The sequence below is a fragment of the Heterocephalus glaber genome, unplaced genomic scaffold (assembly GCF_053883595.1).
Source record: "Heterocephalus glaber isolate CG9 unplaced genomic scaffold, H.glaber_assembly_v1.0 deba00001444, whole genome shotgun sequence".
NCBI classification, from domain to species: domain Eukaryota; kingdom Metazoa; phylum Chordata; class Mammalia; order Rodentia; family Bathyergidae; genus Heterocephalus; species Heterocephalus glaber.
In genome coordinates, this window is record NW_028258297.1 from 13,488,291 (window position 1) to 13,511,983 (window position 23,693).

General features: G+C 37.0%; 1 protein-coding gene across 7 annotated transcripts in view; it reads left to right on the forward strand.

The window, feature by feature from the left end:
* The window catches only part of Lmntd1 (lamin tail domain containing 1), a 349,980-nt gene that overhangs the window by 96,051 nt on the left and 230,236 nt on the right, over positions 1-23,693 (forward strand). For 6 of the 7 annotated variants that reach the window (XR_015452323.1, XR_015452321.1, XR_015452320.1 and 3 more), the window contains 3 exons: positions 14,644-14,764; positions 17,618-17,850; positions 20,724-20,913. Coding sequence is in view for 1 of the 7 variants with exons in the window: in XM_087213992.1 (XP_087070118.1) it covers positions 14,644-14,764; positions 17,618-17,850; positions 20,724-20,913 (544 nt within the window). In the remaining 6 variants the exon portion in view is untranslated. Of the gene's footprint in view, positions 1-14,643; positions 14,765-14,784; positions 16,288-17,617; positions 17,851-20,723; positions 20,914-23,693 lie in introns of those variants that run through there. The other variant, XR_015452324.1, reaches the window with a different exon arrangement.

The window sequence follows — 23,693 nt, forward strand, 5'->3', positions numbered from 1 at the left end:
TAAACAGTCCTCGCATTTGCTGTCTGGTTTTATATTAAACTGATACAAATACACATGTAATCAGTGTGACCAGTGTCTCAAGTCATACTGAAAACATATTCTATTTTTATTTGGTTCCCTGCTCCTATAATGATCCCCAGGGAAAAAAGACCTACAAAGACAATCAATTTACTTTTGGTACATTCTCACCTCTTGCCACTATCTATCTTCCCGTCCTTCTGGAAACTAAAGCTCTCGGAACATCTCTACTTCCATGAAATCGTCACTGTAGTATTTCACTGAAATTTGCCCCGTACATGTACCAGATCACCCTTCCTCCTCCTCCTGTCTAGGGTCCTTTACTCTCTCACTGAGGACAATTCCAAATTTAAGTTTCCTCACAGGGATTTGAAATATCTGGCCAGTCTTCCCAAGCTGTGATTGTGTGCATGAGTACATAAGTACACACATGTGCCCTGTAATGTTGAATGTCTGCCTCCATGACTAAGTTACTTCCTATTGTACTCTGAGATGGTGTATTGGTCAGCATTCCTATTGTTGGAAAAAAATGTCTAACATGCACAACTTAAAGGAGGAAAATTCTTATTTTATTTTATTTATTCTTTTATTGGTACATTTTAGGTATACAATATGTTTACATTTATCATTGGGTGCTTGTACCTGTACATGATGTATCTTGGTTCTTATTTTTTCCTCCATTACCTGTGCGTCCTTCACCCCCTCCACCCTGCCCTACTTACATAGATTTCATTTCCATTTATTTTTCTTTTCTCATAATTTTTCCTTTCCCCTTCCCCTCCCACCACCCCTACACTTTTGGACCTTTTCCTATTTCAAATTATCAATTATTTGTTTTAATCATTTTAACCCTTATTTACACTTTCAGTTTCTCACACTAGAGAAACTATTTGGTATTTACACATGTGTCCTATTTATTTCACTTAAGAGTATGGCCTCAATATGTATCCATTTAGCTATAAATGTCTCTAGTTTCTCTTTCTTTATGGCTGAGTAGTACTCCATTTAATTAAAAAAACCCCACATCTTCTTTATCCAGTTTCCAGTTGATGGGCACCTGGGCTATTTCCAAGGTTTAGCTATTACAAACTGTGCCGCTATAAACATGGGTGCACATATATTGTTGTGGTATGATTCTTTTAATTCTTTTGGGAAGATACCCAGTAGAGGAATAGCTGGGTCAAATGGGACTTCCAATCCTAGTCGTTTGAGGTATCTCCATATTGACTTCCACAGTGGTTGCACCAGTCTACATTCCCACCAACAATGGAGAAGGGTTCCTTTATCCCCACACCCCCACCAGCATTTGTTATTGGTTGATTTCTTGATAGCAGCCATTCTTTCTGGTGTGAGGTGGAATCTCAGTGTTGTTTTCATCAGCATCTCTTGAATGACCAGTGTTGTTGAACATTTTTTCATATGTTTATTTGCTGCTTTTACTTCTTTGTATGAGAAATGTCTGCTCATTTCAGATGTCCATTTTTGAATTGGGTCTTTATATTTGGGGGATCTGATTTTTTTGAGTTCTTTATATATTCTAGATAGTAGACCTTTGTCTGAGAAAAAGCTGGTAAAAATTTTTACCCACATTGTATGTTCTCCCTTAGCTCAGTTGGTGGTTTCTCTTTCAGTGCAGAAGCTTTTTTTTCTTTTTTTTTGGTACCAGGGATTGAACTTGCGCTTGCAAGGCAGGCGCCGGAACCACCAAACTAAATCCCTGGCCCTTGCAGAAGCTTTTTAATAAGATGAGATCCCAGTTGTTGATTCTTTGTGCTAGTTCTCGTGCTATTGAGGATTTGTTCATAAAGTCTTTTCCTATGCCACTGTCTTCGAGAGTTCTCCCTAACTTATCTTCCAGCAAGTTTAGTGTTTCTGTTTTAATATTTAGATCTTTAATCTACTTCGATTTTAGTTTAGTGCATGGTGAAAGATAGGGGTCTAGTTTTAATCTTTGGCAAGTTGAAATCCAGTTTTTCCAACACCATTTATTAAATAGGCTATCTTTCCTCCAATGAGGGTGTTTGGCTCCTTTGTCAAAGATGAGGTAGCTGAGTATGTCTGGAGTTGTTTCTGCATCTTCTAATCTATTCTAATCTATTCTTCTTCTAATCTATTCTTCTAATGTATTCCACTGATCTTCAGTTCTATTTCATGCTGTTTTTATCACAGTGGCTTTGTAGTACAGTTTCACATTGGGAATTGTGATACCCCCTGCCATGACCCTGTTGCCTAGAATTGCTTTTGCTATTCTAAGTCACTTCTGGTTTCAGATGAACATTTGGATTGTTTTCTCTAATTCTGTGAAATATGTTGTTGGGATTTCAATTGGAATTGCTTTGAATCTGCATAGCAATTTTGGAAGTATGGCCATTTTCACTATGGTAGTTCTTTCTACCCAGGAACAGGGGATGTCTCTCCATTTTCTTATATCCTCTTTGATATCTTTTTTCAGGGTGCTGTAGTTCTCAATGTAGAGGTCTTTTGCTTCCTTCATTAAATTGATTCCTAGATATTTCATTTTTTGGGTGCTATTGTGAAAGGGATTGTTTCCTTAATTTCTCTTGCAGTGAGTCTGTTATTTGTGTACAAGAAGGCTATTGATTTTTGAGTTTTGACCTTGTATCCAGCTTCTCTACTGAATCTGTCAATTAAGTCTAGAAGTCTTTTGGCAGAGTTTTTACGGTTTTCCATGTAGAGTATCATATCATCAGCAAATAATGACAGTTTAACTTCTTCCTTTCCTATCTTTATTCCTTTTCTTTCTTTCTCTTGTCTAATTGCTGTGGCTAATGTTTCCAAGACTTATTGAACAGGAGTGGTGATAGTGGATATCCTTGTCTTGTTCCTGATTTTAGCGTGAAGGTTTTCGGTTTTTGACCATTTAGTATGATGTTGGCTGTTGGCTTTTCATAGATAGCCTTTATCAAGTTGAGATAAAGACCATCTATTCTAATTTTCTGCAGGGTTTTTTTTTATCATGAATGGGTGTTGAATTTTGTTGAATGCTTTTTCTGCATCTATTGAGATGATCGTATGGTTTTTGTCCTTGACTCTGTTAATACAGTGTATTACATTTATTGATTTACATATATTGAACCATCCTTGAATCCCTGGGATAAATCTGACTTGGTCAGGGTGTATGATCTTCTTGATGACCCTCTGTATTCTGTTTGCCAGTATCTTATTGAGGATTTTTGCATCTATGTTCATTCGTGAGATTGGCCTGTAGTTCTGTTTTTTTGTTGGGTCTTTCCCTGATTTTGGAATCAAAGTAACACTTGCTTCCAGGAATGAATTTGAAAGTATTGCTTCCCTTTCAATTTCATTGAAAAGTTTAAAGAGTATTGGCAATAGTTGTTCCCTCAATGTCTTGTAGAATTCAGCAGTGAAGCCATCAGGCCCTGGGCTTTTCTTTGTTGGTAAATTTTTAATTATGTTTTCAATTTCACTGATTGTAATTGGGGTGTTTAGAATTTTTATATCTCAAAGGAGAAATTTTTTTCAAAGTTGAAGAAGTGACTGGCTGGAAGGGACTGGATGTTTGGGAGAAAATGATACTAGGAGAAAAAATGGTGTTTACAAAAGGATATGGTACATTATGTTATCCTAAGGATCTCCATTATAAATGCCCCAACACTGGCTATGCTAGTTGAGGAAGGGTTTGTGGGGGAGACGTGAAGCAGGATTTGAGCTGTATCCAAGGATAGTAAGTTTTATAAAAGTTCTGAACAACAAGGATAGAGTCTCCCTGGGAAGAGATTCTTAGACCTTGACTAGACCATGGTGGGAGAGTTGAGGCTCAAGCCCAGCTGAGGCTTGTAGTATGATGTACCAAAGATGATCCTTGCAACACGGACCATGGCAACTCATGTGCTGGGTAAAGACTGCCATCAAGCTAGGCCTTTCAAGGGCCCAATTAGAGATGTTGAAAACAAAACTGAGCCATGAGGAAAAGGACTGATTTAGGCTAAGAAACAAATTCTGCCCCTTTGATAGTTGTTGTCACTTTCCTAGGGAACAAAGTTGACCTTTAAAAACATACTCCCCAGGCCAGGGATGTAGCTCAGTGGTCCCGTGCCTGCTTCATAAGTGCAAAGTCCTGAGTTCAATCCCCAGTACTGGAAATAAATAAATAAATAAATAAATAAATAACATACTGCCCATCTACTTTCAGTGAACCAAGAGAAAAATTGGGCATCACAGTCTTAGGCAGAGAGATTAGTTTAAACAGCCTTCCAGTTAGGGCTCTCTGATATTTTCAGTTTTTCAGTGAAATGCTATGCTATCAGCCAACTTAGGGCTTGGTTCATTTCAAAGCACTGAGACCTCAAGCATGCAGAAGGAAGTCAAAAGATTACAGTATTGTTTCTAGACTCTCTTTCTCTTTGTTCACAGGAAAGATAGCCGATACCTCATCCAACCTAAATGCTCACTTACCCTAGCACTGGGCTGGGCTCTTTTTCCTTTAAGGAAGTTCCTAATCATTAGAGACAGCAGGGTTGAAAAAATCTGGGTCTAACAGTATGCAATTAGAATTGCTGGACTAGAGGTCAGGAGAAAAGCAGCATAAGCAAGAGGAGTGGTGGTAAACCTATGGCATGCATGCCAGAGGGGACACCCAGAGCCCAAATATGAACCAAGTCACCCCAGCACCTAATCATCAGATAGGTTTAATTGCATTGTTGTCACTTTGCAATAAATAAGTGGTTTGGGGTTGCAGTTTGGGCTCTCGGTCTCTAAAAGCTTTGCCATCACTGAGGAGGTTTTAGAGTCATAAAGGTGTGACAGTTGAAGATACACAAAGGAGTAGCTACTGAGGAAAACAAAGAAAGATGGGCAAGGACTGACACAAGGGATGCCTCTGAACTTGAAGAAGAAGAGGAGGAAAGGGAGTTAGTGAAAGTAGGGAAAAGAAGTGCAAGAGAGAGTGGAATCATACAGAATCAGAGGGGAAAATGGTGCAAACAAGTGTGGTCGGTCATGTCAATGCAAGACCCTCTCTCACAAAATGAGGGGAAAAGTTATTAAACAATTTAAGGTCACGAAAGCAGACTTTTTTTTTTTTTACTCAGAGGGCTAGATTTATTGTCCCAACAATCAAAAACAAAAACATACAAGATACATGAAAAAATGATGTCAGATGGAAACACATGAATTAGGGAACTGGTAGAGGAGAATTGTGACGCAAGTAGAGAGAAAAGCTACACAGGACAGATTCAGAGAAGAAACCAAGAGATTAGTAGGGGTGGAAAAATCAAAGCAATACATGTCCAGAAAAATAAAACCAAGAATCCAAGAACTGGGTTCATCTTTGTACAAGCAATGGAGGACTATGTCTGTCTGAGGCTAATAGCTGTACGCCCTTCGTAACTCCCCTCTTTCTCTCCAGGTCCAATCCCTTAGCAAGTCTTATCAATTACAACGTCAAATTCATTCAGAAGCCAACCATCTCTTACCACCTCCACTGCAACCACCCTACCAACCTACTGGCAGCACTGCCTTCCCAATCTCACATGCTCCTCTTCCACCCTAGTCTATCTGCACAGCAGGTATGGCAAGATCTCTCATCAGATGTAATACTTCCATGTTACTGTCTGTCTCTCCCATTAAAACATAATAAGCTCCACCAAAGTCACAGTCCTTTTTCCTTAGTGCTGTATACCCAGAGACCGGAACAGTACCCAAAGGGGGGTGTATGTGTATGTTTATATTTAGCACCATAAATGTTTGTTAAATGAACTAAATAAATGATTATAAAACCATATGCTACCTATCTCTGGGAAATAAAGAACATCATTTTGTGGTGATCCATGGCCTCTAGGAGGGAGCGAACTACAAGTCATACTGTGAGAAGCACTACCTTGCTGTCACCTGTTGCTGGATCTACAGTGGGTTGTATATAACAGAAAATCCATAAATGCTCAGTGCATGGATAAAGCATTAGGTCTGATGTCATATATGGTGCTTAGGACCAGTCTGTACAGAACACGGCTGCTTTTGTATCTCTTGGCACAGAAGTAGATGAATGACAGAGTAGATATTCAAAAATAATGGAAAGTCAAAAGAAAATGTATTACTTAGCATAGACCTAAACCAATTATGTGCCAATCACAAGAAACACAGAAGACTACAATAATTTTTGTCTTCAAGGAACAGACATATCTCTATTATTTTGTGAAGAACTACAAGCAACTCAGATAGGAGACAATTGCTCTAGAGATATTTCATACAAGAAACACTTGGAAGGCACAAAGGAAGTGACCATCCTTATCTTAGGTCAGATGGTTAAGGAAAGAATTCTAAAATATATTTTACTTGAGCTGAATCTTATAAGGATGAGAAAAAAACTCATCTAGGGAAGAAGGCACAATCTATGTGAAGGTATAACACACATGATTAGGTGGTTACTGGAAGCGAGTTAACAAAATATGGAGTAGTATTCTGCCATGGATAGAAAAAAGTTACAAAGCACTTTCCTTTAAGGACAGAGCCTGAGTTTTGGAAAGATCCTGGAGCCACATTTCAAATCACTCACTTCCCCAATATGATGTGACCTCAAAAGGAGCTTAAATTTTAAAACACCAAGTAACAAAACCAGGGAGGAGAAAGACAAAATATATTTATTCCTGGCCCAGTCCTAAAATGTACTCAGCACCGAGGCGGGAATGGGCCTTCACAGCAGCTCTGCTAGAAGCTTGCCAAGTGCCTGCTGTGTGTCTGCAGGAGGCCATGTGGTCTTCTTCACTGGCACAGTGATTGAGGTTCTCCACCCTCATGGCATAAGGCTCTTAATTATAAACACATTTTGTACAGAGAAGAGGAAAGAATCTGATATACTGACTGTTCCTCAGTGAAACCATGACTTACATCCTACCTCAAGATTTAACTATCTTTATTTTCTGATTAAAAAAAATACATATATATATATATATATATATATATATATATATATATGGAAGGGATAAAGGAAAAAAGAAATTGCACTGTGCTGACACAGAGACTTGAAATTCTAATTAAGGGTCAACTGATATCTAAAGGAAACCACTAGAAGTCTCATCAAGGAATACATAAGTTAGTTGAGTCTCATTTTAGCCTTAAAATGTATGAAAACACTTCTCCACAGAACTGGCCCCACAGTTGTAGGTATGCTGATAGGCATGGGTTGGTGAGTCTGGAGAAATGAGTTCTATCCATGCCTGGTGTGATGTAATGAGCACTTCCTGCTGCCAGGCAGTATCTGGAGCTCACGGCTTAGTTCAGCAGTGGAACTGAGTGGAGAACTTAGGAGAGACAGGCACAGTCAGAGTCTGGTCACTTGACTTTATCTCTACAGCCTGGTACTTGCATATCGGATTTGCCTTGTGCACCAGTTCTTTCCGTAGCCTGGCCAGCTCCTCCTTCTTCTGTTCCTCCTCCTGCTCTCTGGCCTCCTCCAGCTGCTGGGCTTTCTGGGCTTCCGCCTCAGCTATTCTCCTTTCCAGCTCCTGTCGCTCCTTGGCTCTCTTCTCAGTGGCCAACTGAAAAGGTTCCTGAACTAGAGAACCAGAAAGGTCCTCAGCAACTGATTTTTTCTCTTTCTTGGGAACAAAGGGCTCCTGGAAGATGACAGTGCTTGGACAAGCCTTGAAACAAGTTGCTTCTTTCTGCTGTTTCAGTTCTTCCTCCAGCTGGTGCTTCCATGTCTCAGGCTTCCTAGCACCTCTTTTGTCAGTCTCCAATGCAAATGGCTCAGTCTGGGTCACATTCTTGACCTTCTTCTCTGGCAGATTAATGCTATCAAAATGAGGCAAGGGAAGTGCCTTAAACTTGGGTACCTCTCCTTTCTGCAATTCTTTTATTTTCTTCTCCTTCTGTAACTGGCGTTCTTTGTCCGAGAATCAAAGGAGAAAGGGCATATTTCTACAGTTCTTGCCTCTGGGATATGGGGCTTAAAAGGCACCCCATAATGTGGCACAGGCTGAGGAAAGCAGATTATTAAAACAAGCATTAGGCTGTACAGATCACATGCCCATATGGTTGCCCCTGGACATGCTGTTGAAACATCTGTTAATTTTGCTAAACACTTAATTCTATCTATACCTAGCAACCATAGCAGAATGAATTTTACACCAACTGAATAAAGAAGCTTTCCTCATAATGAGTGCACTGTTACTTATGATACTAGTGCAACTTTTAAAGAGAATACAGTACTTTGACAGCCACCAAGAAAGAATATACTATGTTAATGAAAGTTTCTTTTAGTATCCTATAATTCACCTAATTACTAACCTTCCAAAACCAAATAATAGCTGTATAGTGCATACTGGGAATGCAGCCAACTCCTTGCCTGGATTCAGGAGTCTTGCCTCACCTGTCTCTCTGCCTCCACTTTGACTCACCGCCCACACCCCTCTCAGCCTCGTCAGTTAGTACCCTTTGCCGTGTCCACTTGTGTCTTCTATGCCTGCATCTTGCTGCCCTCCTGAAAAGTACGTATAAGTATTCCTGGCCACCGTGGACATTTAGTGTTTGCTGAGTGGATGCCTGCATGAAGGAATAAGTTAATACTTCCCTTCCCATTCTCTGCCTTGGGAATTCTGTCTGCTCTTTGAGGTCCACCCATATTTCACCTCCTCTGTGAAGTCTTCCCTCACCCTACCAGCAAAAGTAATTAATTACTCTCCTGAGTTATTCCAGTGCTTAATAGAACTGTTTCTTTGATTCTTATCACATTCTGTTGTGCATTAGATTTATTTTTCATATTCACAGATACTGATATCCTAACTAAACAATAAACTCCAGAACAGCAAGGACCATGTCTTAGAGCTTATACAGTGCATCTGTCTAGTTGTCCTGCATTTGTGTGGTGTTTAATATTTTCCAGGGGATGGCAGTAATGTAATGTTTGAGATGCAGCCTCCAAAGTCAGACAGAACAGAATTCCATCCTGGTTCTGCTACTTCATGGCCATGTGACTCTGAGAAATGACCTGACTGCTACAATTTCCTCATTTGTCACAAGAAAATATAATACATCATTATGAGGATACAATGAGATAATTTATATATCATGCTTAACGCAAGTAGGAAACACAACAAATGACAACGAATAACAGATCAGCTGAAGAAAAGTCCAAGCAAAAAAAAAAAAAAAAAGAATCTAGCCAGGCATGGTGGTGCACACCACCTGTAATCCTAGCACTCAGGAGCCTGAGGCAGGAGGATTGCCTAAAGTTCAAAGCCAGCCTGAACTACATAACAAGAACCCATCTCACAAATAAAACACATATACATATATCTTGTCATTGTCTGACAAATGAATCCGTATCTGGCTAAAACTCTTCTAAAGAGTCGAGTTTCCTAATACTGCATGAATTTTCTCATTCTGTCTCAGATGTCTGGTTTTTCACCTCTGTCTTACACATATGTATTCTGCCAAGCAAAGCAGACACTATACTGATGACAGACACTCTATTAACCATCTGGTAGTCTCTGGTCTGCTCCTAGAGAAGGTCAGCAGTATCATGCAAAAGATAAGAATCCTTAGTATCCTTAGGACCTTCTCGATTTCTTCTATTCTCTTATTTGTACATGAAGGGAAAACTTTCTCTTCAACAACTTAAATTTGTTTATACGTCCAGTTGCCAGAACAAGTGAAACAGTTTCATTTAGTAGACTGTCTCATGGAGTCTCTCAAGAATGCCTAATTCACTTTGGTGAAGTCTAACTCTCCTTGCCAGCGATTGCTATCATCAATAATGGGTAACGCTGACAATAACCACCACTGATCAGATTGGTTATGTGAGTGGTCTCTGGAGAGAGAGGCGAGGCTGAGGGCCTCCCTGCTTGGCTGCACCCCGGGCTTGGTTCAACTATATAGTGCAATATTTGTGCCTAAAGCCATCAGGAAGACTCATGTTTGAGTGTCCAATGACTTGTTCTTACTCTCTTAATCCAGTTCTTGTCACAGAGGCTACGATTTTTATATGTTTAGCCAGTGTCCTATGGGGCGCTAATGACCCATGAGCCATGGAGTCAGCAAGCAGCCAGAAGGTTGAGCCAGAATTGCCTTTCTTTTGTTGCAGAAGGAGGGAGAGAGCAAGAGTGGGGGAGGAGGAGGACCGAAAGAGAAAGGGGGGCAGGTAATAGCCAGGATTTTCTCCATTCAAATTGTTCTCTAATAATTTCTTAGGAGACTTTGGCTCCAGACTTAACTTTTCTGCTAGAGGTTGCTCCTGCACATGAAGCAGAAAATGAAATTGCAAGTTTCTATCAATGGAAAAACTCAAAACCAACCATTTGGTCTTGGTTCAACAGTTTGTTGGGTGTTTAATTTCTTTAAAAGATGCACAGGCTAGCAGTTATGAGTACAACTAATATATACAAATGTATACAAATAATATAGGTAGATTTTTGGTAGTAAAAATTAAAAATAGTATATAAGTGAAATATAAATACATTTATTTATAATTTTAATATCCTATAAAGAACAGAGTGTTCTGAAAATTAAGATCAAGTGTTCTGGATGTATGTGCCCTGAAGCAATCTGGGGTGCCTATACCTAGAAAGATACGTGTTATATTCCTCTAAAAGACCATGAATAGAAAATATTTATGAATAAAGGGTAACCCTAAAATGCACAAACTCTATGTGTCAAGTAACTATGCAGTTATTTACAAACCATGAATGTTTGAGGATTCAAACCAGTGTTTCACTTTTAGGATCACATATGTTGTTTTGCACCAGAATTTTGTGATGGGGAAGGCCCCTGACAACTCTCTGAAACTTGAAACTTCCAACAAATGGTCTTTGAGCCTCTCTTTGAACACCTCCACTAGGCCCTTAATTTGACCCTGAGTTCAAGATAAAATAATAGCATCAGTATTGGGGGCTAAGTTATTTCCATGTAGATCTGTGTGATGGAAATAGATTGACCTATAAGTTTTTTAACACACAGATACTTTATAATGGGAATTTAGATTATCTTTATGGAAGTACAGATATGAAATGATATTCCTAAAACTTTATTCTAAACTCTTTGAATCTTACAAAATGGAACATGTCATAATGTTTTATATTGTAATCCTTAACTGCAAATTACTCAATTGCACATTACCCATGGCTGGAGAGGGAAGGAAAATTCCCTTTCTATATACAGCCTTCATTCATGCAAGGCATTTTATTTATAGTCCCTGTTTAATAAAAATCTCCTGCGGTGCAAATGTTCTCCATATGTGGAGACGGGGCTAGAATGTACAAAGCCAGCTCTTTGTGTTGTTTCAAAATTGTGTATATGTAATATTTTGCCTGTTTTTAAAAATTGCAGAATATAAAATTTTGCCACTTTTAATTTTTTAATCAAGGTGAAAAGGTTATGTCAAGAAACTCAGTTTTCATCTTCCTATTTTAACCTTTATCTAATCTTCTGGGTTTTCAGTTCCCCATGTAAAAGTGTGATATTCTCCGAAGAGGGAAATATGCCAAAGAGAACTGGCACAGGGCCAGAAAGCTGGGAGAAAGAATATTCTGAAACCAGAAAAGAGAAAAAGACCAGGATAAAGCTGGTTCAGGAGTGGATGACTTTTTAGACAATAACCACAAAAGGAATCAGGAAGATATTAGACAAGAATTAAAATAGAAACAGCAACTATAGTGAAGGTGTCTTTATCACAAATAAATGAGACTAAATCCTGGCTCTCCCACTTTCTGGCCAAATCCATTGGAAGGGACATTTCTTCTCTGTATTTTCATTCGCTCCCTTGGAAAGTGGGGAGATTCCCATCATTGGAGTTGTCAGAAAGGAACCTGTGCCATGGCCTCCACCCTGTGTAAGCACTGGGTTTGCATTTCCCTCTCAGCTCGGCCTTGGCCTGGCTCCTTCCTGAGCTAGCACAGCCACAGTGATGAAGTCTGTGCATCCCGAATCAGTCCTCCCTCTTTTAACCTCTGCACTATAGATAATCTCAAACATTCACAGTAAAAACGAGCCATGATATGTAATAGATTTCCATGTCCTATTACAGTGTCAACAATTACAAGTCAGGGCCATCTTTCTCAACTATATCCCTGTATGCTTTCTGCCCTTGTATTAACTTGAAGCCATTTCACCTACAAAGGTTTATTTAATGTATATCTCTAAAAGATAAGTGCTGTTTAAAAAAATACATTTGTAATATATAGCACTGCAAATATTTCATTAAATATCTAGTGTGCTTAAATTTCTAATACCTTATATATTTTTATAGTTTGCGCTAGTATATGTTTTGCCAAAAAATTGCAAAAGTTGTGTTGTTTGGGGGGAAGAGACAGGGTCTTGCTATAGTTCCAGCTGGACTTGAACTCGTTATGTAACCCAGGCTGGCCTCAAACCTGGGATGATCCTCCTGCCTCAGCCTCCCAAGTACTGGGATAGCAGGTGTGTGCCACCATTCCTGACCAAAAGTTGTGTCTGAAATCTCTTAGTCCATTAGTTAACATGCTCTTCTGTCACTTTATTATATGCAAATTAGGGGATTCCTCAGATTCAGGTTGGTTTTGTTGCTGTTGTTGACATTTTTATTACTGTTATCACCTATGTCCAGTAAGTTGTATCAACAACTCCAGTAAGTTTTATCAATACCACGTGGTATTGTTATTGATGTCATTTTCCAAACTGATAAGCAACTCTTAGAAAAAAAGTCTGAGCAAATCAATATGCAATTCTCCTTCCATTTAAATAATGAGTACTTATTTCCTGGAAAATTTGGTATATATTAAAACATATAGAATATTCCGTATTTACATGTAATATGGAGCTAGACTTTAGACTCAGATGATTATAATCTATTTTCCACCCGTATGAAAGTCTGGCAAGTCAAGTGGCATGTAGGAAAACTCTTTACCAAGTAGTATTACCTGCCAGATGGCAGAGTCTAGCATTTCTGTCTCCTGCCACTAGCACCCCACCCCAATGTTTATGGCTAATGTCAATGTCCACTGATATTTACAAAATTCTCCCTGTGATTCAATTTGTCTTCAGTTGAAAACCACTGGGTTAGTTTGAGTAGCAACAAAGGGGAAATTGGTTTTTGCTGCATATATGGAATAATTTGAGGAAAGGAAAATACTGCGTATGGAGAAGGGACATTGAAACATCCACAAATTTAAGCTGTCATAAGTTTTTCTCTATTGACCAAATTTTTCCCCCAAATTATGCAGGAAAATATGAATGAGGTGTCTGATAAAACAAGTGAGGACATAATAAATTCATGCTAGTATGTGTAGTTTTTAACTAGATGTGTAGTTTTTAACAGAGATTTTTTAACAGCTAAGAAGCTATCCAGACTGTTATGGTAGGGAAACTGCGATAGTGGCAAGAAATGATAAAACCATTGTTTAATTCTTTTCCCAAACTAGGTAGAGCTCATAAGTCTCCTCATGATAATTTTGTATAATGGGCTCGTAGTGCTGATAAGTAATTGTGCTTGATCTCCAAAACAGGGAAAATAGAGTTAAATTTTACTTTCCTATGGTTTAACTGTCTTATTGTGTAATATACCTCTGGACTTTCAACTCATTAAAACTGCTTTATTCATTATCCTTTGTACTTAAATATTTCTTATTATTCTGAATAAAAGCCATTTTCAAATCTAGAGTGGAAGATACATTTTCATTATTCTTTAATCAAGCTTTATTAATTCATGGGTCCTAGCTTGCTCCTGGTACATAGTAGATGCTCATTAGACAATTATTAGATGAATGCACTCATCCAGTAATCATCATGATTAATACATCTTATTACTCTGTAGAATCATATATTTCATGTCTGTTAATTTTATTCTTATACCATCATAATCATGAAATATTAAGTGTAGGGCTTTTATATAGGGTAGAAATTAAATTAAGTGATTTCTTCTAAGTTATGCTGCTGGTATAACTAGAAGAATTTAGGTTTTCTGGATTTAATTTTACTATTTCAGTTAACAGTCTCCTTTTTGCCTTAAATTTATATGTTTTTTTAAATTTCTGGTGCCTACCTGTTTTCATCACTTCAAAGCATTTGTCCAAAGGAACAAAAAGAAAGAGGAAGGAGAGCACAGGTGAAGAGAGTAGAGAAAGAGGAAGGAGTTGTGATAAATTTCCTCAATAGTTCTATACTGCTTGACATTCAAAAATCCACAATGGGATATTAAAGACTTCAGTGTCAAAGTCTGTCTAGTGGGAGATAAGGTTCTGCTAAAAGTGAGATACCTTATTTAATGTCTGTGAAATGCAAGGCAGAAGCAGCATCAACCCAGTAATTGTTCAGAGACTGGAACATTTTAACTATGGAGACGTTACCTCATAGTGTTCTAAGAGGCAGTGTTGTCAATGTAAAAGTGACCATCACAAAGGTCACTTTGCTGGCCACTGTCCCCACTCTGAGATGCTTCCAGAGAATGCTACACACCTTCACTATGCTTTGTCTCACGTCCTCAACCAACATAAGTACTAGCCATGTCAGTAGTTACGTATCCACATGAAAATTCCATTTCTGGCACTATTGTGGTAAAGAAAATATTAAATCTGGTAAACTGAAGATAGCTGGATTAACAGGTGAGGTCACCTTAAAAACAAATTCTGCCTTGAATTCAGTTCTATTCATTGCTATCATGATCTGTTTTTCTAGGAAAGAAAAAAGAGACTTCTGTTTTAGCCAAGATGAAAGATGCACAAGACATCCAGGAAGTTTCAGAGGCCCTCAAGGGTGAAGTTCACAAGCAGGAAAATAAAAAGGAAACACCAGAGCAGTAAGAATGGCACAAATGGGGAGAGCAGGGTCTCTGAGTCCTGTAGGGATAATGATGGAGTACTTAACCTCATTTAAAAAAAAAAAGAAATTACTAATTACCTATGAAGTAATTAAAACTAGAACAGATCCCACAGATTTTCTAAAAATAATGAATTGTCACATATATCTATTTCCTCAACCATGGGCCTGTCATTGAGTAATAGGAAAACCCACCTGGACAGATCTTCACCATGTAAGACCTGGGTGAGATTCCAGAGTTCCCATTCAGTATGTTAAGGCCTTTGGCATGTAACTTCTTTACAACTACTTGACTAACATGGGGACAAAAAGATTACTAGAATTTGGGTTTTGGAAATATCGATAAAGGATGTTATATAAAATTATAGCTCTGTTTTTACTAAGAATATATATCATTCTGTCAACTAAAGCATTGGGACTGGTTTTCCAATGTTTTGTAAAACATGGATTTTGTTATTGAGTATACATAATTTAAAGCTATTTGTTTCTTTGGTGCTAGATTTCCTGTGGTTACTGTTCAGTCTGTATCTGTTTTTTGTTATTTGTTTGCTCATTTTGTTTGTTGTGGTACTGGGGATACAAGCAAGTGCTCTAACACTGAGCTACACTCCCAGTAATTTTTAATGTTATATAACATAAGGTCTTACTAAATTACCCAGGTTGGCCTCAAACTTGTGGTTGTCCTGACTTGGCCCCTCCTGAATAGCTAACATTACAGTACTGTGCCACCACATCTAGCTACAAGCCTGTTTTTTAATATTTGATTTTAGAAGTGAGAAATGATTTTTATCAGAATCTTGAACAGTAACCTTGAAATGCTGGGATTGAGCTTTTGTAATTGCTCCTAGTTTAGTGCCTATTACAGAGGGAGAAAAATATCAAGAAGGGGCTTAGAAAATTCCTTGTGCTAAAGGAAAAGCTAACTTAGCACTAAGAAAAATCCTTTCCCAAAGGTAGCTGAGTGGGCAATTCAGACAATGGGCTGTATCACTTGTGTCTCTTTCCTGAAATGTTATTGTTTCCCAAGATGTGTTCAGACATCAGAAAGCTCTTATTCAACCACAAAATAAAAACACCCTGTGTCCCTGTGGCAGATTTCTCTAACTGTAACGCTTATGAGGCTTATTTGGGAAACTTTTGTGAAATTAAGTTTATTTGGAAATGCTGTTTTACTGAAGGAGAAAAAAATGAGAGCTTACAAAAAGAGTATGCTGAAAAGATACAGCCCGTGTGTAATGAAACCCAGATGTAAGGAATGTTGAAAGAGAAAAGCACTTTCCCTTCTTGTTCTAGACAGTGAGAGGGAGAAGTCGTCACATGATCCTATGTCAGGCTGGACAGAGATGAAATGTTTGTAATTCTACAGTCTGTCTCCGTAGTCTCTTTCCCACTCTCTTCACAGCATACTCAAGAGCGTGTCTTCAAGGGTTAGAGTTTTCTGGCAAATCTGAATGCTGGGAGTTAGCAGCTGAATGGCGGGTGCCCAACCTAAGCACTTAGCTGGTAAAAATGCAGCTTTCAAAGCCATTGTCATTTAATTTTATTAAAAATCTGCATAAGATTTGGCTATGCCTTTTGAGAGATATATTTAGAGGAGTCTCATTTTGAGTAGAAAGCTCTCCAGCTATAAAATTTCTAATGCAGGAACTTCCACAATGAGAACTAAAATGATTACAAATAGCTCTTGGTAAACACAGTGAGCATGACATCAGCAACATGGCAAACAAGGAAGCTGCAGACCCTCATCCACCATGGAAACTAAACAAAAACAAACCCAACTACAGCCTAACACAAAAACTTTCTAGGTGCCATGGAAAATAGATCAAAACAGAGATGATCCACAAATGAAAAATATTTTACTCCTGACTTAAGTGGATAGATATGCAGCCCCCAGAAGGCAGGATAATTGAACTCACCATTTGCTTGTTTTTCAGTGATGAAGGGTTTGGGACCTCTGGACACTGTTCACAATTTGAACATTAAATACATACACATATACACACACATTTACACACCCACAAATTGTTTTGAAGAACTGGTAAAAGTATCAATGTGCCATATAAAGTGGAGTCCTCATAAACATTCTCATGAGCCATATCATGAGAATATTAACTTGTAACATAATTGTACTGCATAATACCTTGTTCAAATGATTGTATGAGCATTAACAAGTGCTTTTATATTTACAAAACAGGAAAACTACTTGCTCTTAGTATAATTCACTTACTACAGTGGCACCTGAAAAGTGTTATTCTTCTCTCTCTTTTCTGCCATTCTGTCCAGTAGACACACACACACACACACACTGTATATTTGAAAGAAGATATTTTAACTACAGAATCGTTTTCATATAGAAAAATTAGTAAAGCAGCAATAAGAAATAAAAAGGGTATAATAAACTATAGTATGTTAAATAGGAATTATGGTCTTTTCATGTTAATGGTAAGAAGAAATATAATAAGTGATAAATTGAAGTATAATGGTTTATAGAGCCTCAGCTTTGAATAAAAAATGAAAACCTATAAGGAAATGGTAAAATCTCTGCCTGATGGCATTATGTGATTGCTATTTTCTTTTTACTATTTTTACATGTTTTTAAAGCTGTCTACAATAATAAGTTATTGGTTTTTAAATCTAAAAATTGAAAGTAATAAAGTGATGCTAAAGTGCATTATTCGGATTGTTAAATCTAGAAATGTTAGACGTTCTTGCACTTGCGTTAGGAGCATAATGCCCTTGCTGAGCAGGACTCTGGCAAGAATGACAGCCTGTGCTCTGTTTATTCATGGCCACTTTGACTTTCTTATTTTGTTTATTCTCATTGTGTATGCAGGAAAGACAAACTCAGAGCTTCTCCAATGAGAAATCAATCTTCAGTACATTTTTTCTCCCTGAAGACAGACTCGCACACCACAACACTGCCATTGTCACAATCATTATCCTCTGAACTGTCTCTTGGCTACTATCCGTCTAGTCCTCAGGTTAGCAGAGCAACTGTATCCACGGTGGCACCACTGGCTTTAAAATCTATGGTTATGAGCTCTTCCCGAACAGACAACAGTCTTGGTGAGTAAAATACATATCAAATACTTAGACTGTTTTTAAAGCATGCATTTGAATAAATTCTTCATGTGCCTCACAGCCAGAATGGCGTTTTATTATTTGTCTGCAGTAATGCTAATTTCTCAAATGCCATGTGCAGAGGAACTTTCCTATGGCCATCATTGACACTAGACCTAGAGTCTTAAATTGAGGCCTTATAAAAACATATTTTCAAAGATATTAAACCATGATTAATATGTGTGGAGTTATGACTTTTTGTGGACTGACTGCTAACATGCTCTACAGTTACTGGAGAATTAAAGTTTCCAGGGAAGAGCATTAATGGACATTCCTCTGAAGGCTGCCAGAAGGATTAAGCAACATCTTGAATACTTGGTATCTTTAGGAGACTTATAGCTCAAGTAAGAAATAGATAAATAAGAAAGAACAGAAATATAAAGTAGGTAATAAAATGGCAGAGAGAAAAAAGCAATAAAGAGAACTTAAAGGAGAGGAAAACGTGAATAGTACTCTGATTTCAAGAAGAAAAGTTCTGATTTTTCAGCAAGGCACTCAGCAATCCCCACAGTTTAGGGTGTCTGTTCTTCACCAGGTTTAGGGAATTTCCATGATTTACAGGAAACAGCATTGTCCCTGGAAACACAGAATCAATTGTTTTTTTACCTTCTACAGTATAAGGCACGGGTCCCCTTTTCCATGGTCACAGAATGGGGGATTAATCCCCATTCACAGGATATTATTAGAGTTAGGTAAGATAAATATAAAGATGGCCTAGCATATAATCTAGCACATTATAAGTACTTGATAAAAATTATTTGTGAATCTTAGCATACCTGTAAACATTTTCTTTTAGAATTGTCTAGATTTGAAAGCTATATTTCAATTAGCAATCAACTGACATGTTTCACCCTGGTACCATAAACACTCCCATGAGTATCTGATGGCTCCATTTCTTCTACCATTTTGTGGATATTTATAGTCTGGCTGCTTCTCATCTATATTTCACTTTGTTTCTGGCATTGTCTTAAATCTTTAACATAGTGTCATACCAGTTTTATCTTGCTGCCATTATGGTCATATTCCCTATGTTTCACGTTTGTATGACTAAGATAAATCTTTCAAAAAATCTTCTAGGTTTATACTGACTTTTAGCAATAACCAGAATCCATATTCTTAAATTCTTAAAAATGCAATACAAATTTTAGACTTAGGAAGGGAAGATTTCCCATCATATATATATATATATATATATATATATATGTACATATATGTGTATATATGATATATATGGAAATATATGTATAGATATTCATAGCATTAGTACTGTATGTGAATTAAACTGTAAAAACTCTTAATAGTATGCAATAAGCAAAATTCCATGGCTTCCCTTTGCAAGGAGAGAGATACATTGAGATGTCATCTTCTTCAGTTAGTGTAGATTCTACTTCTATAGATAGATGCCTGGGCCCACTGAGACTTTTTCCGCTTGGTTCATTCATCCCCTCTGTTGTTCTAGATGAAAGAAAAACTGGAAGAAAAAAATTAATCTTTCTTTTCCTTTGGAACTATAAGACTTGTATCATTCAGAATGAGCTGTTACAAGGAACCCATACATTATCCTTCCTGAAAGGGATTTAAGGATTAAGTAGAAATTTGCTTGACTGGAAACAAACTAATTCAATTCTAAGTGTTTCTTTGAGGAGTCTTTTTAATAACTATAAGCTGAGGGTGTAGCTCAGTGATAGAACATGTACCTTAGCATGCTTAAGGTTCTGGATTCAATCCCCAGCACCAAAACAACCACACACACACACACACACACACACGAAAAAGAAATGATTTTTTTACTCCTTTAAATCCTTCACCTTGCTTTGCCTTTGACAAAGATGTAAGAACCTAAAGCAAAGTCTAGATTGTCTCAATCCTTTCAAAATTTTTAGCTGTCATGTTTTGAGTAACAGCTAAATGCTAAATACTGTGCTAAACACTTACCTGTGTTATCTCCGTCCTCATGTCCCCTTCCACAAGGTAGCATTATCCTTATTTTACGCTCAGGGAAACTGAAACATGGGAAGTCTAAGTCATCTGGCCTGGTGAGTAGTAAAGCTGGGACACAATTGCAGATCTTTCTCCATCCATGATGCACCATGATGCACCATGTTGCATCTCTGGCATCCGCTCTTGGCTGCCACTCTTGGCTGCCACATTACTGCACTCATTCAGCATGGTTTTATGTGCAAAATCATGAAGCCTATTTTGTAATTTGATCTGAATAGTGAAAATTTCAAAGTAGAAAACTTCTCAAGGCTACTAGAATCTAATTAAACCTTACTTTATCTTCCTAATAAAGTACATATTTTAGTTGATAGAGAAAGCTTTCATTTATGGATCATAATTCGAGGAATAAATAAGTGTTATATACAATAAGGCTATATTGCATATAAAATTCCCAAATTTGGTAGACTGAAATATTTTGCCTACTCAAAAACTACTAAATAATGGCTTAACTAGTGATTTTGTTAATAATATAATTGATATTACAGCACAACTAATCACTTAGTCATTATGTGAATAATACTAAACAGTCACAAGTATGACAACTAAATGATCACTTAATACTCATTATGTTAATAATATAATTGATAGTTTAGATATGTGAATAATCTCTAAGAATTGGTGATGTCACTAAAAATACTCACTGGTTATTTTATAGGCTTTCATTAAGGCTTCTCACTGAGTTTGACAGTGACAGTAAAATATACAAAGAAATACAGTTTTGTAGAAGCAGGGAGTAAAGAGAATGGCTCGGGGTTCTTTTCATGTTTGCTTATTTATTGCCATCTCTTGTTTTCTTCCCTTTTTAATTTCTTTGAAAGGAAACAGCTGCTTGTTACTTTCAAAGAATCAGACCCTTGACCCTGAGTTACCTGTGGCTGGAGACGGAGAGGATTATTTCCTGTCTTTGTTTGGTGATTCCAAGAAACTTACTTCAAGCTCAGTCTATGCCAAGGATCCTTACAAACACTTCTCTACAATTCTTGAAGAAGCTGGTAAATCTATATCCAGGTAAACACTCTATTTGAATTATTTAATATCTTCTACTGGGGTTGGACCAGTAAGTTAACAGAAAGCGGAGTTCTGATCTGTTGTTAGATCTATTTCATCTTAAATCCTATGCATTTTGTTAAAATATAACTGTTTAATGTTCTGAGCAATTAAAGGAAATTGATATAAGTTGCTAGAGAACTAAACAAAAATGTTAATTCTTCAAAATTGCCAGAGGAAACAGTGCTACATAATCTCTACAAATAGAGCCAGTTCAAATATTCAAGAGCCTTTCTTATTGTTGGTGAATCATTCAAATGGACTTAATACTCTTTTTCTTCTAATAGGCTCTTGAGTTCAAAGCAGAACAAGGGGTATAAATTTTTATCTCATTGATCTTTTATTACTGTTGCATCTGTGGCAAAAAGAATTGATCAGGAAGAAAGTTGTCTAGTCATGTACTTAAACCTTCTGTATTTATTACATGAACAATAGATTGAAATGTTAGTAATAAACACATGTTGACATAGATGCTAGAGAGCTAAAAAAGTTGTTGGTAAAGTGTCATATATAAAGAAAAATGTTTTCTCTTGTGCCATGCCCCTAAAACTTATCACTCATGCCCTACTGCCATTTAACTGGTAATCAAGAAGACCTATATGTTTGCTCCACTGTCTCAAAACACTTCATCAAATTATTCACTCAGCTTTGTAAATAGGGAGGGATGGAGGGGTTGAACGGAGGGCAGGTGAAGGGGGAAAAGTAAGAACAAAGAGAGATTATGCAAAGGTGCAAATTTCCAATGATGAATGTCATTATATTGTATACCTAAAATATACCAATAAAATCAAATTTAAAAAAAATGATTCACTCAGTACCTACCATGTTTAAAATTATAAACTATTCAGAGCAAAATTTTTTAAAGATCTATAAATATGATATTAAGAACATACAGTCAGGTCCGTGAAGACCTACAGGTGAGGCTTGAGAGGAGAATAAGATACCACAACATTCAGAGAGCTTGCTTTCTGCCTGCAGTGACCTGGGAAGATTTTGTGAAGGAGTGACTGTTTAGAGTAGGCTCTGAAGGGCAAGTGAGCTTGGGATATGCAAATTTGGAAACTGAAACTATCTAGACCATCGGTTTCAGTAGCCAATAGAATCATGGAAGGGAGAATACTTTAATGTCCTGATCCTACCTGACACTGAATCAGAATGTCTGGTGGTAGAATTGGGCATCTATTACTTATTTGTTTTTGTAATCCTATGGTGATTTTAATGCACAGCCAATGTTCAGGACCATTTGCCTAGAGCAAAACAAGAGCAAAATGGGTGAGGCAGAAAAGCAAAGGAACAAGTACCAAGAAATTGTTATGCAATGTGGCTCTGTTAAACAGTGCATGAGGAGGTATAACAGGGTAGAGGAGAGATCACAGCGAGCCTTGAATGTCAGATGGAAGAATATGGAACTCACTTTGGGCAATGGGAAACAATGAGAATATTTTGAACAATGAAATGATACAACCGTGATCCAGAACTTTTAATCTATGACAATGAGCATTATACATGGATGTTGGATTTTTGTCAAATATTTTTTGTGCATCTATTATAAAGATTATGATTTTTCTTTTCCAATCTTAAAGCAACTAACTCTGCATTCTTAGAATAAACCTTATTTGGGTAATGTATATTCTTTTAATATATTGTTGAATTCAATTTGCTAAAATTTTGTTTCAAGCTTTTCTAAGTTTGTAAAAATATTGCTCTGTATTTTCTTTTCGTATAATGTATTTGTCTGCTTTACTGTTAAAGTAATGCTCACTTCATGGAGTAATACAAAATATATTCTCTCCTCCTCTTTTTTCTAGAAGAGTTTGCATACAAGTAATATTAGCTTTTCCTTACATGTTTTACAGACTTGACGAGTGAAGCTATCTGAATCTAGATTTTCTTTTTTATGGGAAAGTTTTTTTAAAAAAATACAAATGCTATTTTGAAATAGGTATTAGGCTATTCTGTTTATGGCTTCATTTTTGAATGAACTTGCGTGCTTTGTGTCTTTCAAGGAATTCATCCTTTTTATCTAAGTTGCCAAATTTTATTGGCATTAAATTGCTCTCTTAATATCATTTTACCCCCTGTGGAACCTGTATCAGTGTTACCTTTTTCATTCTTGATATAGTCCTTTGTGTCTTCTCCTTTTCTTGATTTGTCTTACTAAAGATTTAATAATTGTATTGAGTTTCCCAAAGAACCAATGTTTGGTTTCATTGATTTCCTCTATTTTGTTTCTGCCTTCTATTTCATTGATTGCCATTCTGACCCATATTCTTCTCTTTTTTCTTCTTTTGCCTACTTTGGGTCTCCTCTCCTCCCCTCCCCTCTCCTCTCCTCTCTTCTTCTTTCATTCTGACACCATTTTTTCTTCTAATAATTTTCATGTTATAAAATTTCCAAGTATTGCTTATTCACATTCCACCAGCTTTTAAATGTTTTCATTTTTCACTCAGTTCAAAGTACTTTCACATTTCCCTTTGAATTTCCTCTTTGATCCTTGAGTAATTTGGAAGTGTTATTAAATAAGTTCTCAAATATTTTTCAGATTTTCTAGTCCCAATGATTTTGCAAATATCTCCTTGTAATTGATTTCTGGTTAAATTCCATATATTCAAAGAATATAACTTGAATCCTTTTAAATTTGTTGAATTTTTTTTATATTCAGGATATTGATTTTTTTGGTAAAAGCTCATAATATACTTGAAAAGAATGCATATTCTGCTGCTGTTGACTGATGTACTTCA